General features: G+C 34.3%; 2 protein-coding genes across 2 annotated transcripts in view; one reads left to right on the top strand and one right to left on the bottom strand.

Moving 5' to 3' along the window:
• LOC112037980 (F-box/LRR-repeat protein 25) overlaps positions 1 to 1,010 on the bottom strand; it is a 4,134-nt gene extending 3,124 nt beyond the window's left edge. The window contains exon 1 of the mRNA XM_065775910.1: positions 671 to 1,010. Coding sequence (XP_065631982.1) covers positions 671 to 1,010 — 340 coding nt within the window. The remainder of the gene's footprint in view (positions 1 to 670) is intronic.
• Positions 1,011 to 5,110: 4,100 nt separating this feature from the next.
• Positions 5,111 to 14,676, top strand: LOC112038002 (uncharacterized). The gene is made up of 5 exons (XM_024070810.2): positions 5,111 to 5,493; positions 6,352 to 6,641; positions 6,763 to 6,852; positions 13,739 to 14,100; positions 14,228 to 14,676. The coding sequence occupies exons 1-5, from the start codon at positions 5,274 to 5,276 to the stop codon at positions 14,490 to 14,492; spliced, it is 1,227 nt and encodes a 408-aa protein (XP_023926578.2). The 5' UTR covers positions 5,111 to 5,273; the 3' UTR covers positions 14,493 to 14,676.
• The last annotated feature ends 144 nt before the right edge of the window (positions 14,677 to 14,820 follow it).

The following is a 14,820-nucleotide window of genomic DNA, read 5'->3' on the forward strand; positions in this document are numbered from 1 at the left end:
GCTCCAGTACTGAAGCAGAATATCGTGCCCTTGCTGATACCACATCTGAGCTCCTTTGGCTACGATGACTTCTCAAAGACTTAGGTGTGTCTACATCCTCTGCTACTCCTCTTTATTGTGACAACCAGAGTGTTATTCATATTGCTCACAATGATGTCTTCCATGAACGGACTAAACACATTGAGATCGATTGTCATTTTATCCGTTTTCATCTTGTCCATGGTGCTCTCAAGCTGATCTCAGTCTCCTCTAAAGATCAACTTGCAGATATCTTCACCAAGTCACATCCTAAGGGACGCCTTCGTACTTTGGTTGACAACCTCAAGTTGGTCTCACATCCACCTTGAGTTTGAGTGGGGCTGTTAATGTATATAGTGTTGTGGGCTTTAGGCCCAGTTAGGTTACTTGTATAGCACACATATTTACTTGTACTGCACACATATGCTTCCTATATAAAGGCACCTATGTATATTCTTTTATCAAGAAATACAATACAATTATTCAGTATTTCTAACAATATCACCACAGTTTGTATCCAACTTAAACTGCCTTAAAATCAATGCGGTTATGGATTTTGCAACCAAAACGCTCTAAGCTAAGTCATAATATCCTGCTACAAAATGAAGGCTCAACTTCTTGATATCACTCTTAACCAAATAGTTAATCCAACAGTCAACACGGGAATTCAAACTCCGTTTGTCCAAGCCGTGACTTATAAATTCCCTTATAGTTAGCCTCTGCTTATGACGGCTTTCTAAAGATTTTTCCAAAAAAATATAGAAGTCCTGTAACTTTCTCTGAATATCCAGATTTTTCTTATCCTCTGTAGAACCAAACAAGATTGTGTTAAATCCCAAGACTGGAACTGCAGTCCATACATGTTTCCATCTCTTAGAAAGTACAGAGGATTGAACAACTTCGTTGATGGAAAGGTAAGACAGAATATGTTGTTGAAGATGGTTTGGCAATTCAGATATCCTGTCCGCAGCTATGTAGTTCTTGTGATCCATAACATGGAAACCTTCCTTCGTATCAACAAAGAATACAAGGTTTATATTATAAACGCATTCTGTGTTTTCTATGAGTCGGTAAACAAGTACTGTACCACATAGGAGATGAGACATACATCAAATAGAATTGTGAGAACCGACCGGGTACCACACATTTTGTCACACACATGAATTTTAATAAAGAATCGCCGAATTTTCATGTTCTTGTTAGAGATATATATTAGTCATATTAGCCCAATGTAATAGGCCCAAGTCCATTCCTGCTTGTACTAGTAGTCTAGGGTTTGTCGCCTATATATACTCATGTTAGGGTTCATTGTAACACAAGGTTATTGTACTACACTCCTACACAATAAAGATGTAGCCCTTAAGGGATTCCTCCGTGGATGTAGGCCGTCAAGGCTGAACCACGTAACCCTCGTGTTCTTGATGTTCCTATTCTATGCTTTCCTCTTTCGCATCCACTCTAGCATACACAACATGGTATAACACATTGCGTTTGATAATATTCTCCATTTAACATGGTATCAGAGCTAATATTCAACATGGTATCAGAGCCAAACTTCGTTCTTGGCATTAAACAAAATCTCTACCAAGCAAAGAAGATTCTTATGTGCACACCACCATCAGAAGTCACACATGCTTCTCTGTTGAATCTAGACTCCATGGCATCTTGCAGCCACCGTGGCTCAGTGTTGTGTCAAAGATCCACAAACTCAAGCAAAGACGTGACTCAACTTCTCAGATCTGTGCAAATTCAAGCTTCGTCTGATGAAACCAACACCATAGAAGTGCTCCACAACCTCCGGCGACCAAAACCCAGAAATCTGGTCACCCTAAGCGTTGCCACGCGCCTCCACGCGCCGCAGATGTCTCCGGTAAACCTCCCACGCGCCGCCTCAGATTCCTATTTCCAGGTAGTCTTATTGGTACACGCGCCGTCCCTACGGCCTCCACGTCGACCGATCAACAGAACCTGAAATTTCGGCAGCCATATGAGACCGCACGCGCCCTCACGCGCCACTGGGATTTCGGGCTTCTACTCCACGCGCCGGTGAACATGCACGCTCCTGCCACGCGCCGGAAACTGCGGCTGATGTCATCTGACGTCACCTGATGACGTCATCACTCCACGTCAGCAGCCACGCAGCACGTCCACATCAGCCCTAGTCCACATCAGCGACACGTCATAGGATGACATCATCGGCCTTGCTACCCGATCCGTGACCCGACCCGGAAACCCGGAACCGACCCGGACCAGTATCCGTTGACTTTGACCTGGACCAGTTGACTTTGACTTTTTGCGTTGACCTTGACCAAAAGTCAAAATTTTCGAAAAGGCCTATCTTGCTCAGTTTTTCGCGTAGATTCCAATTTTGGACTCCGTTTCTTCATTTGAAACTCCGAAATTGGTCAATTGGCACATTCTTCATTGTGGTTTCTTCAAAGGCATTCTTCAAGGCATCTCCAAGTGATCTTCTCATGTTTATCCAACCTCAAGCCTTCATCGAGCTTCCGCCTTGAGTTTGAGGGAGGGTGTTAGAGATATATATTAGTCATATTAGCCCAATGTAATAGGCCCAAGTCCATTCCTGCTTGTACTAGTAGTCTAGGGTTTGTCGCCTATATATACTCATGTTAGGGTTCATTGTAACACAAGGTTATTGTACTACACTCCTACACAATAAAAATGTAGCCCTTAAGGGATTCCTCCGTGGATGTAGGCCGTCAAGGCTGAACCACGTAACCCTCGTGTTCTTGATGTTCCTATTCTATGCTTTCCTCTTCCGCATCCACTCTAGCATACACAACATGTTGCGTTTGATAATATTCTCCATTTAACATGGTATCAGAGCTAATATTCAACAGATTGGTGTTAAACTAAACTGATGATCCAATAATAATTTGTCACATTGTGATAATCTCTATTTTAAACAATAATAATAATAATTAAAAAAAATGAACAAAGAGGAAATCTTGGCCAAATAGAATAGGATATTAGGATTTGTGCATAGCAAATAAAATAGGTTTTGGTAATGGGTATTTTTTTGTGAAAAGCCTTGTAGCTTGCTAGGGGTGTTCATGAAACCACTTGGACCGCATTTAAACCTACCAAAACCGCTCGCAAAAATGGTGTAACCACACTGCACTCACACACACACACACACACACACACACATATATATATATATAATTTTATGTTAAATGTATATTATATGAACTATGCCTTCCAGTTTGATTAAATATATATTATATATTAAAACTGTACAACACCAATTAATATATAAGTTTTATTTTATATTTAATATAGATTTTGTAAATATTTAACATATATTAAATAGTTATTTAGCATATATTAAATATATTTGTAATATATATTTAGTATATATTTGTGATATATATAATAACAAACCAAACCAAACCCCACCACACCACACAATCAAAGACTGCACTGTACCACATGGTGACCAATTGATTAAAGTGCGGTGTGGTAAGGGTTTTAGGAAAACCGCACCACGTGGTGCGGTGCTAAATATGGCGGAAAATCGCATCGATCAGTACGTGAACACTTCTTAATTGTAGCTTATTTAGTTGGTACTTTATGGTGTTTTCAAGGAAATATATAAGATTCAAATCCTCTCTCCTCATTGTAACTATAGAATTTATTGACACAAAAAAGAAAGATTACTTAAGAAAAAAGATTACATCACTATAGTCAATGGGATCAAATGTGGAAGATGTAGAAGCTTTAACAACCCATGGGGTTATAGAATTTGTGGTGCATATTTTTTTGTTGAAAGTATGCTAAAGCATACTTATACCTTGACAAAGTGAGAAAAAAAAATGAGGTTTTAAAAAGTTGTACATAAAAGTTAAAAACTAAGCAATTAAGCTCAAGCCAAACAAACTTGTATGAGTTGACAAGAAACAAAGTGAGGTTATTATGTGATATTTCTCTCTCTCATGTCCATATGAACAATGCAATGTCCATAACATTTTCATTACAAATTTTAAATGACACGTTGTTACTAGTGGTAAAAAAATAATTTCAGTGGTAAGTTTAAATTAGAAACAATAACAACTTATCATCTAAGATTTGTTATGAAATCATTATAGATGAAGCATTTCTCAAGAAAATTTAGTAGCTCCCTGTTTAGTTTAACATGTTAGGAATATATATATATATATATATATATAGAAAGAGAGAGAGAGAGAGAGAGAGAGAGAGGGAATAAGGAATATATATATATATATATATAGAAAGAGAGAGAGAGAGAGAGAGAGAGGGAATATTAATATTTGAATAAAGGATGGAAGGAATATTGATATGGTTGGAAGATATTCTACCTTTTCTAAATAGTTTTATATTGCTAAAATTAAATTTATTTTTCCCCAAAATAAAAAGAGTGTTATGATAAATTAAATGTTGGATTGCATTATGTCGAAGGTCAATAACTAATTCATGGTATAAATTTAATAAAAAAAAAGGCTATGATTCTTTCTCTCAAAAGAAATATCACATAGCCTTGGTGTGATATGTTTCAAGTACTTTCAAAAACAATCTTGATTATCACCACATAGTCTTGGTGTAATAGTCACTCCACAAATATAAATACTTGTGAAGTGTGGAAGATAAAGGACGGTGTGAGCTTTACACACATATATATTTAGATTAGGGAAAGTATAATTTTTATTTTATAAAAAAAAATCTTGATTAGTTCTTCCACCAAAAAAAAAAAAATTGATTATTGAACTAATATTTTAAAAAATATTAGACTGTCAATTTCTTTAAGACATTCTCCCATCTCCTCATGTGTGTGTTACCGTACTTAGTATTCTAAAAAAAAAAAATTATTAAAAATATTATCAAGTACCATAAAAAAAATATTGTTAACCAAAAAAGTATGTCCTTGTTTTAAAATTTTATAAAAAAAAATTAATTTTAAAAACAGTCTTAATTAATAAAAACAATTTGTAAAAATAATACTATTATTTAGGAAAAAGAAAAAAAAAAGAAAAAGAAGAAAAAAAAAAGAAAAAGAAAAAAAAAAAAGAGGCCGATTGTGGATACATCAAATTGCAAAAAAATAAAAAGCTACAAAGACAATTGTGGCGATCTAAAATACACACCCGATTAAAAACACCCTTTCTACTTGATTTGTAAATTTGTTGCCCTGTGATTCTTCACCCACAGATACATACAGATTACAGAGACACACAGAGAGTAAGAGAGAGAGAAAGACAGAGACAGAGAGATCAGGGATGGGTGACAACCTCTTCGAAGGCTTGCCTCCTCCTTCCCAACAAAAGCCACAAGAAGAAGAAGAAGAAAAAAAACAACAACGACACAACACTACTACTACTACTTCTTCTCCTTCTTCTTTTTCTTCGCCAGTTCCGCCTCCGATTCCAGTCCTCAAGAGCGCACTCAAGCGCCCCAAACCCAAACCCAAACCCACTGAGCCATTCCCAGAACCGGAAGGTTACTATTCTTTCTTTCCCCACTTTGTTATTTGGAACTGCTTTGCCTTTTGTTTTCAAAACCCAATTTTGCGGTGTTTAGTTCAGCTCTTTAGAAGCAACCAATTTACATTTTGGCAAATGGGTTTCATGATTTTCAATTTTGAGTGTTAAGTTCATCTCTCTGAAATCAACAAAAATCACTTTTTGGAATATGGGTTTCATGAGTTTCAACTTGTCTTGCTTTTTTCATTGCTGTATTTGTCTGATTTTACTTCCATATTTTGTTTGGTTGCTGAGAAAGCCAAAAAAGAAGAAGAAGCAGAAGAGTGTTTTGGGGTCTTAACATTGAAGATTGAATTGAATATCTTGATTCTATTTCTTGTGTTGCTTTTTTGCATTAACTCAATAGGAGTATGGGTCTGTGAGAGATTTTGAGTTTGTCTGGGTTGATGTTCCGGCATGATGCTTGTATATGGACTTTAAGATGATATACTTTCTGTCGAAGGTTCTGTTGAATTTGAATGACTATAGAGAATGTTTGGTTAGTAAGAAATTGCAGGAAAAGAAAGTAAAAGGATTTTTAAGCTTTGAATTTTTCGTTGTATGTGGAATGCGTAACGTACTCAATTGAGCAATGCAAATTACAGTCCTCCATAGATGAAGTTTACTAGATTAGCAAGACAATACAAGAAATCAAAGCATAGAACCCAAGATGTTGCTACTTTTGCACCTACATGTTCTTAGTGACAAACTAGATCTGTAGAATGTCTCATTTTTTTGGATTTCCATATATAAACTCTGTTTATCTTCTTGTTTGTGTCTCTTATGAAATATTAGTCTCTTGAAATGAAGCTGACATGTTCATTGAAATTTGCAGCTGCTGCACCTGAAAAACGCTTGAGGTTCAAAACCACAACCGATGCCTCAGAGAAGCAAATTATAGAGGCCATGCAAAAAATAGCTTCGCATATCAAGAATCCCACAAAGTTTGGTAAGGCTTCAAAGTTGGCCATCCAGCTGATTCAAGCGGGAAGTGTGAAGCCAGGAACTAGTGATCACTTCTTTGCCCTACTAGAAGCTGCAATGTCTTCGTCCACTTCTCGTACGGATCCTTCAGTGCGAGCAGATTATCATGCATTGTTCTCAGCCGCACAAGATGTCACAGAAGTAAGATTCTGGTCTTTTTGCATACATGAGTTTATTTTTCTGTTAGTTATCACTTATCAATCTTTCGTAAAGAAGAAAACATCTTCCTTATCAATTGTCTAAACTTATGTATTGACTGTAGTGTCTCAATAAGAAGCAAAAGAATCAACTAACTACATGGATGATCATGGTGGTGGATGCAAATGATTTATACACTGATGACAGCTTTGTGGTATGAACTTTACTTGTGCTACCTTTTAGTCATTCTATTGGCTGATTCATTTATTTAACAATTTTCTTCATATTTTGAGTTAATGAGAAGCATATTAAGGTATGCAACAAGTTATGTCAAGAATTTAGTATGTCTTAGTTGATGTACCAGCATAATTTTTGTTATCAAAGTCAAATACAGTGCTCTTATCCATTTACAGAATGGGAATATGTACATTGTCAATTTGTGCATGAGTATTTTCCCTTGAACGTCTATGTTGCTTTAATTTTTCGGTAGTTTTAGAAGAATGAAGAAATCTTTGTTGTATGGGTTGGATATAGAAATCTGATTTAAAATTGTATTTGTAACATCAATTAAGAGCATTTGTTTATCTTATTTAATGAGATTGTGGTGACATTGATATTGATATGTTACATGTACAAAAAAAGCAATGAGTGGGTACATAACATTAATATGCGTGAAGTTAAGTCAGGCTGTTTAAGTGCTTTTCTTTTTGGTGTAAATGAAGATGAAGAAAATGAGCTCTTTTGGAGACTAGGGGTTTGGTTTTCTTGTGAAGTAGGAAAAGAACTTAAATAAGGTTAAAATCTTTAAAGATATCAAATGTAGCCCTCGTATTTCTTTATTTAAAATTGTATTTGTAACATCAATTAAGAGCATTTGTTTATCTTATTTAATGAGATTGTGGTGACATTGATATTGATATGTTACATGTACAAAAAAAGCAATGAGTGGGTACATAACATTAATATGCGTGAAGTTAAGTCAGGCTGTTTAAGTGCTTTTCTTTTTGGTGTAAATGAAGATGAAGAAAATGAGCTCTTTTGGAGACTAGGGGTTTGGTTTTCTTGTGAAGTAGGAAAAGAACTTAAATAAGGTTAAAATCTTTAAAGATATCAAATGTAGCCCTCGTATTTCTTTAATTCTGGTCCATACAGCCTTTAGGTCATCTTGGCAGTGTTTTCTACAAGGCAATGAAACTTTAATTTCTTTCAGATTATTGGCATTGTTTGCCTTTTATGATGAGTATTGATAATATATATTTTTTATATTGTACGTGTTGCATTTGCTGTTTTGTGTCATGTCATTATATACTCCCAAATTTAAGTTTTTCAATTATATGTTGTTTTCTATGTCATACCCTAGTTAATATAACCATAAAATGAACAGAAATTTAGTAAAAAATAAAAGATAAAAAAAGGAAAACTATTCCTTAGATGTTCTTTGAAAAAAAATAGTATTTATGTCCTTAGTGGAGTTGAAATTATTTTTCTATGTTTATTTGTTGCTTGCTTTCTGCCAGGGATAATTTGCCTACCAATCAAGTAGCAAAATTTGAAAATCTCAATTTTGTATCAGTTAAGTCCTTATTTCTTAGATCTTTGTATGATTGGATGAAGGCCTTAGGCAGTGTTGGTCCACTTCTTATGTTTTAGAATTCGTACTTAGGTTGCCACATATTTGAGTTTTCTTTTGTGAGTTTTGTCAAATGGAAATTCTCAGGTATTGTTTGTGGTAGGTGACGTAGGTCTCGCTTGGAATTGGATACTATTTGTATTGATCTTTTGAACTTTAGATTGTAATTTCTTAAGAGTTCTTGTATATATCCTGTGTACTTAACATTCTCCTCTTACTAATAAAAATTATTCTTTATGTATGATACTACTTCTATAATGCATTTATGTAAACGTATCTAAATAATTTGCAGTTACCAAAATAAATTCTTTTTTGAAATTCTTGTTTTTAAATTTCAATTTTGTTTCAGCTAAGTCCTTATTTCTTAGATCTTTGTATGATTGGATGAAGGCCTTAGGCAGTGTTGGTCCACTTCGTATGTTTTAAATTTCATACTTAGCTTGCCACATATTTGAGTTTTCTTTTGTCAAATGGAAATTCTCAGGTATTGTTTGTGGTAGGTGACGTAGGTCTCTCTTGGAATTGGATACTATTTGTATTGATCTTTCGAACTTTAGATTGTAATTTCTTAAGAGTTCTTGTATATATCCTGTTTACTTAACATTCTCCTCTTACTAATAAAAATTATTCTTTATGTATGATACTACTTCTATAATGCATTTATGTAAATGTATCTAAATAATTTGCAGTTACCAAAATAAATTCTTTTTTCAAATTCTTGTTTTTAGATCTGGCTCATGTAAACATTGAGTCAATGGAAACTTATCTTTCTCGTTTGAGATGACACTATGACACTATCTAAGCACATGACATGGCTGTGGGTTCAGGTAGTATGGGGTGTCTTGTGATATAAAGCTTTTAAAATTCTGGAGGTAGAAGACGGCATGATGGCACTGCACTTAGGTGTACATAACCCATCTGTCAAGCTTGCTGAGATGCTAACATAGAAAGACAAATACAAAACTACATGATTGATTTCAAAAACAATGTAGTTAAACAACATGATGAGTTTAAGTTATGTATTGTTCGAATAATGATTATTTATTATATCCTAATAACTGAAATGTTTGGGATAAGTGGTAATTTATCATGGTATCAAAGCAGGTAGTTCTGAGCTTGAGACTGGTCTCTAATCTACCTCCTATTTAAAAATCCAATGTATTGAGCTCTGCTTATAAAGGGGAAGTCTGGGACCACACATGAAGACGAGTGTTAGAATAATGATTAAATTCATCATTTTCTAACATTTTAAGCTTTTGGAATAGGTCTAATTTCCTCCTCAAATTAGTGTCTTGACATTTTGGTTTGGCTAAAAAATCTTGCATGAAATTGGCTAATAGCAAAGTCTGGAAAGATAACATTACAAGAAATTGTTGAATATAATAATCTCATTTAGCTGTACGTTTAACGTCGAAAAAAACAAAATTGGTAGCTTTGCATCTAACTTTGCTAGCTTTTCAATCATTTCATTTTGGCTATCATTGATTAGATAAGGATGATCTCAAAGCATGACGAGTTAGTAAAAGTACACAACATACCGTACACTTATGATTTTAGGGACAAAATTAGAGAATTCTATGTCATTTTAATGAAGAAATTGCTACTTTTGAAGCTTTAGGGATGGATTGGTAAATTGGCCAAACTTTAAGGACCAAATATGGTGTTTGCCTTTTTTTTTTCCCCTTCCCCCCAGAAATTTTTTTTGTTGCCCTAGCTTTTTCACATGCATAATTTTCTTTTTCTTTTCCTCTTTTTTTTAGCCAAAGATGAATGTGAGATTACATCTGGCTAGGTCTGCAGGGTCCTTTTGCATACACATGCTTTCTTACACACACACTTCTACACACTTGCGTATGTGAGGAATTTAATAGGTTTTAGATGTTGCACCTCATTTGTTTGGACAAGGAGCTTTTAGCTAATTAATGTGAGGGCCATATTACGTGCTATGTCTTTGGAATGGTCAAAGATCAACTGTTAGGATTGGCGTGAAAGTAACCTATTGACAACAAAAGAATTAACCACAGTGCAAATTGATAATAGTATTTTACCATGCTTCTTTCTTGAGTCAATCTTGATTAATTTTGCATTGTATATAAAGTCTTATTTGTTTTGGAATTAACCATGCTTAATTATTTTAAAACACAATGATGCTCCAAAAATTATTATGCAATAGCTTAGTTTCATTGACAGCTGGTTTGGGAGGAATGAATGAAAAGAATAATTTTAGAATATTCTTTCCTTTCTTTGTTTGAGAGTTTTAATGGAAGGAATGGAAAGTCCATTTTTTTGTTTGGGAGTTTAAATTGGATGGAATAGAATGGGTAAGAGGAAACACTTATTCCTCTCTATTCCCTCAAAACCTCAAATTTTCATTCATCCTAAAATTGGGAGAAATTGGGGGGAAGGAACTAGATTTAATGAATTTTTTTACTAGAACTTCCAAAATATCCCAATATATTTAGCCCTTTATTTTAAAATAGGGGTCTAATAGTAATATTGTTATAAAATGATTTCATTCCTTTCTCTCTATATTACTCCCAAACAAAGTTACTTACCTTCCATTCCTTTATTTTAAAATATGCAAACAAAGTTACTTTATTCTATTCCATTCCTTTCCCTTACTTAAATACATTTTACTCCCAAACAAAGCCTGAGTTATTAGTCTTTTTTTTTTTTTGATAAGTAATAAGAATATATTAAAAAGAAGAGGGGTGTCACCTGAGTATACAAGAAGTATACATCAAGGACAAAAACAAATCAAGTGCATAAAGTACAAAAGTCCATGAAACCATGGACTGAAGAAAAAAAACGAAAGCCAAACACTGTAACCCAATCTAGAAGAGTTTTAAGGAAGAAGAGTTTAAGATCTGCGAGTTATCAGTCTTCTAAACAATTGAGGGATGTTGCAACCCTAGTAATATTTGAATAAGAACTGTACTAAATATATATTACGATATTCTTACATTGGATAATCTTATACTTCAAGGTCACCCCTTGGCAAATCATTGTTGTACATGTTGTAATGAGGAATCTATGGGTCACCTTCTTATTTTTTGTTTGTTAGCTCATTCTTTGTGGGTGCATATGCTTCAGCTATTTGGGATTCGTTGGGTCATGCCAAGTTCTGTTGGTAACTTATTATTTTGTTGGCAACAATGGCTTGGGAAACATAATTCCGATATTTGGAATTTGGTTTTAGGCTGTCTGATGTGGATTATTTGGACAAAACATAATCGGCGTTCTTCCAAGGATACTGAGAAATCTTTGGCTTAGTTGATAGATTGGTGCCAGTGGACTCTCTTAGATTGGTCTCAGTGTTGGGGTCTCTTGGATTGTTCTTCTCTTAATGATTTTCTATTGTCTCTTAGCATAGCTTTTTGAGTCCTTTGTTTCTCTATTTTTTGTGTTGTTTTTTGTTCATTATCGTGAACACCCTATATTCTTTCTTCTATTTCTTTTTTAATAATATTACTTTCTTGCCTAACTTATCAAATATATATATATATATATATAACTTTCTTGCCTATTAAAAAAAAAAAAAAAATCCTTCTAACTCCATTTATTATCTTCATTGTAGAAGATGCAGAAGCTCCATTGATAATTTGGGTGAATCTCATAAATCTGGTGTTCTTGTGTCTATGCTGTGATCCTTTTTTTCTCCGATCTTGGTTTTTTGCATCTCACAGATCTTTGGTTTCATGTTTCCTCATTCTTTTTATTGGTAAGATACACATGCACCAGGTGGTTTTTGAAGTTTGAACCACGATCTCACCCTCTATCCCCTCTTGTGGGAAGAGGAAATTCCCTGAGTTTGTCACTAGTTGTCTTGCACATGATGAATGTGTGTTTAAGTAAAAGATTATTTTTTCCTCGTTGTAGAATTTCATAAATATGCTAGTCTTCTTCAGTTATGTTACACTGGGAAAAAGTTTTGGCTTAAAGAGAAGCTTAGATTATTCAAGTGGCTGACTAATACGGTACTCAGGATACTAGATTTTGTGCTGGATTGACAAATACCTAGATGCGAGTGCTGATAAGGATATATACATCTACCCTAAAAAGGTTCATAAGTTTACTCTGAGGAATAACATAGGTAGATCACTAGATGTTTGTAAGGAAAGAGCAATTGAGGGATATTGACAATTTTACCCTCAAGTTAAGATTTTACTAGGATCACAATAATTCTGAATTATGGTGAAAATGGACATATGAAAATGAACAGGGATGTCACCTCCATTAAAATAAGGGCAAAACACAGTTTAGATTCTTTTGGTGTGATGCTTTTTTTTTTTTTTTTTTTTTTTGTTCATAGACTTTCTGTTTGATGTTAAATATTCCTGTTAGTTATATTCTGACCCAAGGCTATAAATCTTGGAGTCGGAGGAACTTTAAAATTTCAAAGACAGCATTTGATTATAATGTTGACTTCTATTGAAAGTCAGAAGAGGCTGTCTCAACGAAGGAAATTATAGACAAGGATTTTAATTCTGTGATCCGATTTTTAGACTTGTTTTGTCTTCTACTCTGATAAGGAAACTGATAAGCGTTCTTTGATTCATTTTACTTGTCATTATCATGGTACATCATTGCCTAAGATTTTTCTGCAGTTTTATTATATAGATATATGTATGAAAATCCATTAGAAAATGGAGTAAAATCTGTAATAAGTGTAATTAAATAAATAAACATAAGCACATTTTTTGTTGTTCAGCTTAAATTTTATTCTCTTCAGATAATTGTATCTAGATTTTTATTTATTTATTTGGTCTGAATGTAATACACTTAATTATAATAGATTGAAAGCTCATGTCCACATGAAAAATTATGTTTTTTTATTTTTTATTTTTTTATTTATTTATAGAGAAATTGTGTTGTATGGGAACTCATTTTGGTTTCCATTTTAGTATGAGTTTGCCAATTACTTTTAGAAAACCTAGAGACAGTGGCTTCAATTGGTTAAGTGGTTTTTGGGACTCGAATTTATCTTTGTTCCTGCCAAGGGCCTTGAGCTCAACTTACATCTCATGGTCTTTCCAACAGAGATGTTTAGGATTCAAATAGCCCCTCCCCTATTTTTACTACCAAATATTTCTCTGTTCTTGGGAGTGCAGCGGAAAGTTTTACTTGTAAGCCGTGATGAAGAATGTTCTATTTACTTCCTGGTCGTCATCCAATTGATGATGACGTATAGGCATATAGGCATCGAGTTTTGTTATGGTGTGTTTCTAATGCTGCTTGGATGATGTAGATCTTGATTTTTGATGCATCATGTTTTTATTTTTATCTTTTCATATAGGAAATTAAAAGTACAATTTGTGCATCATATCATATCTTAGTTTTGGGGTATAGCTTGGCCCCAGGATTGATAATGACGGACATGTTATAGTACTTAATTTGTGGTAGTCCTGAACTACCAACATATGTTTCATATTTTTTTAACCATGGCTGACTATTCGTTTTGTCCATATAGTTTTCAAAAACAGCTGGACGGATTAAAGAAGCCATAGCTAATCTCCCTGTTGCAACTGAGGATGATGACAGAGATGAAGAGGCAGCTCTGCAAGATGAAACAGAATCGACAGATGAAGATGGTGCACTGAAGCCGGATGTATTAGTTGTTGTTTCAGCCAAAGAACATTTGGAAGAGTCCGATCCATTTGGGCTCAACGCCATGCTTTCTACTGTAGTTAAAAAAGGTTTCATTAAGGGAAAGAAAGATGCAACAGCCAAGATCAATGTGGAAGTAGAAGAGAATAAAAGATTCATCAAGTCACAAAGGGAGGCCTTGATTACATGTCTTGAGATTGCTGCTCGAAGATATAAGACTCCGTGGTAATAGTCAATGCCTACTTATGAGGAAATGTTTCTTGAGTTTCTTAAATGCTCATGCTTTGTGCCTTCTCCAATGTATTTTTTATAAATTTTTTATCCTAAGAGTTCAAGTTTTTTTCTTTTGTAGGTGCCAAACAGTTATAGACATCTTAGTTAAGCACGCATTTGATAACGTAGCGAGGTTCACAACTCGACAAAGGGATGCCATAGAGAAACTTTGGGCTTCTATACGAGAACAACAAACTCGTAGGAAGCAAGGGAAATCTGTAAATGGGAAACTTGATGTTAATGGATTTGAATGGCTTCAGCAAAAATATTCTACCGAAAAGATCAGCATTCGGCATTCTGTTGGAGGTAGTGGAGATCGCCGTGCCCAGCAGTGGCTTGGTTAAAACTTTGTATATCGTCATGTAGGATGCCAACAAACCCTCTTAACCCCTCAACCAAAAAATAGGGGGAAAAAGATCATTGAGAATCTATTTGTTTGAATGTAAATTGCATTTTCTTAGTTGATACGCTAAGATATCATTTAGAAGTCTCCACTTCCATGATTAAGGTAAATAATTTTTATTGATATGTTATAATCTTCACAAATGGGATGCTCACATTCACCCCTAACTTGTTATTTTAGTTAATTCTAGAACTTCGATGATATTTGTGAAATTTTCATTTTCTTTATATATAAATTTTAAATATTACATGGTGCACGCAAAGTACTAG

The sequence above is a fragment of the Quercus suber genome, unplaced genomic scaffold (genome assembly GCF_002906115.3).
Source record: "Quercus suber isolate HL8 unplaced genomic scaffold, Cork oak 2.0 scaffold_122, whole genome shotgun sequence".
NCBI lineage: Eukaryota > Viridiplantae > Streptophyta > Magnoliopsida > Fagales > Fagaceae > Quercus > Quercus suber.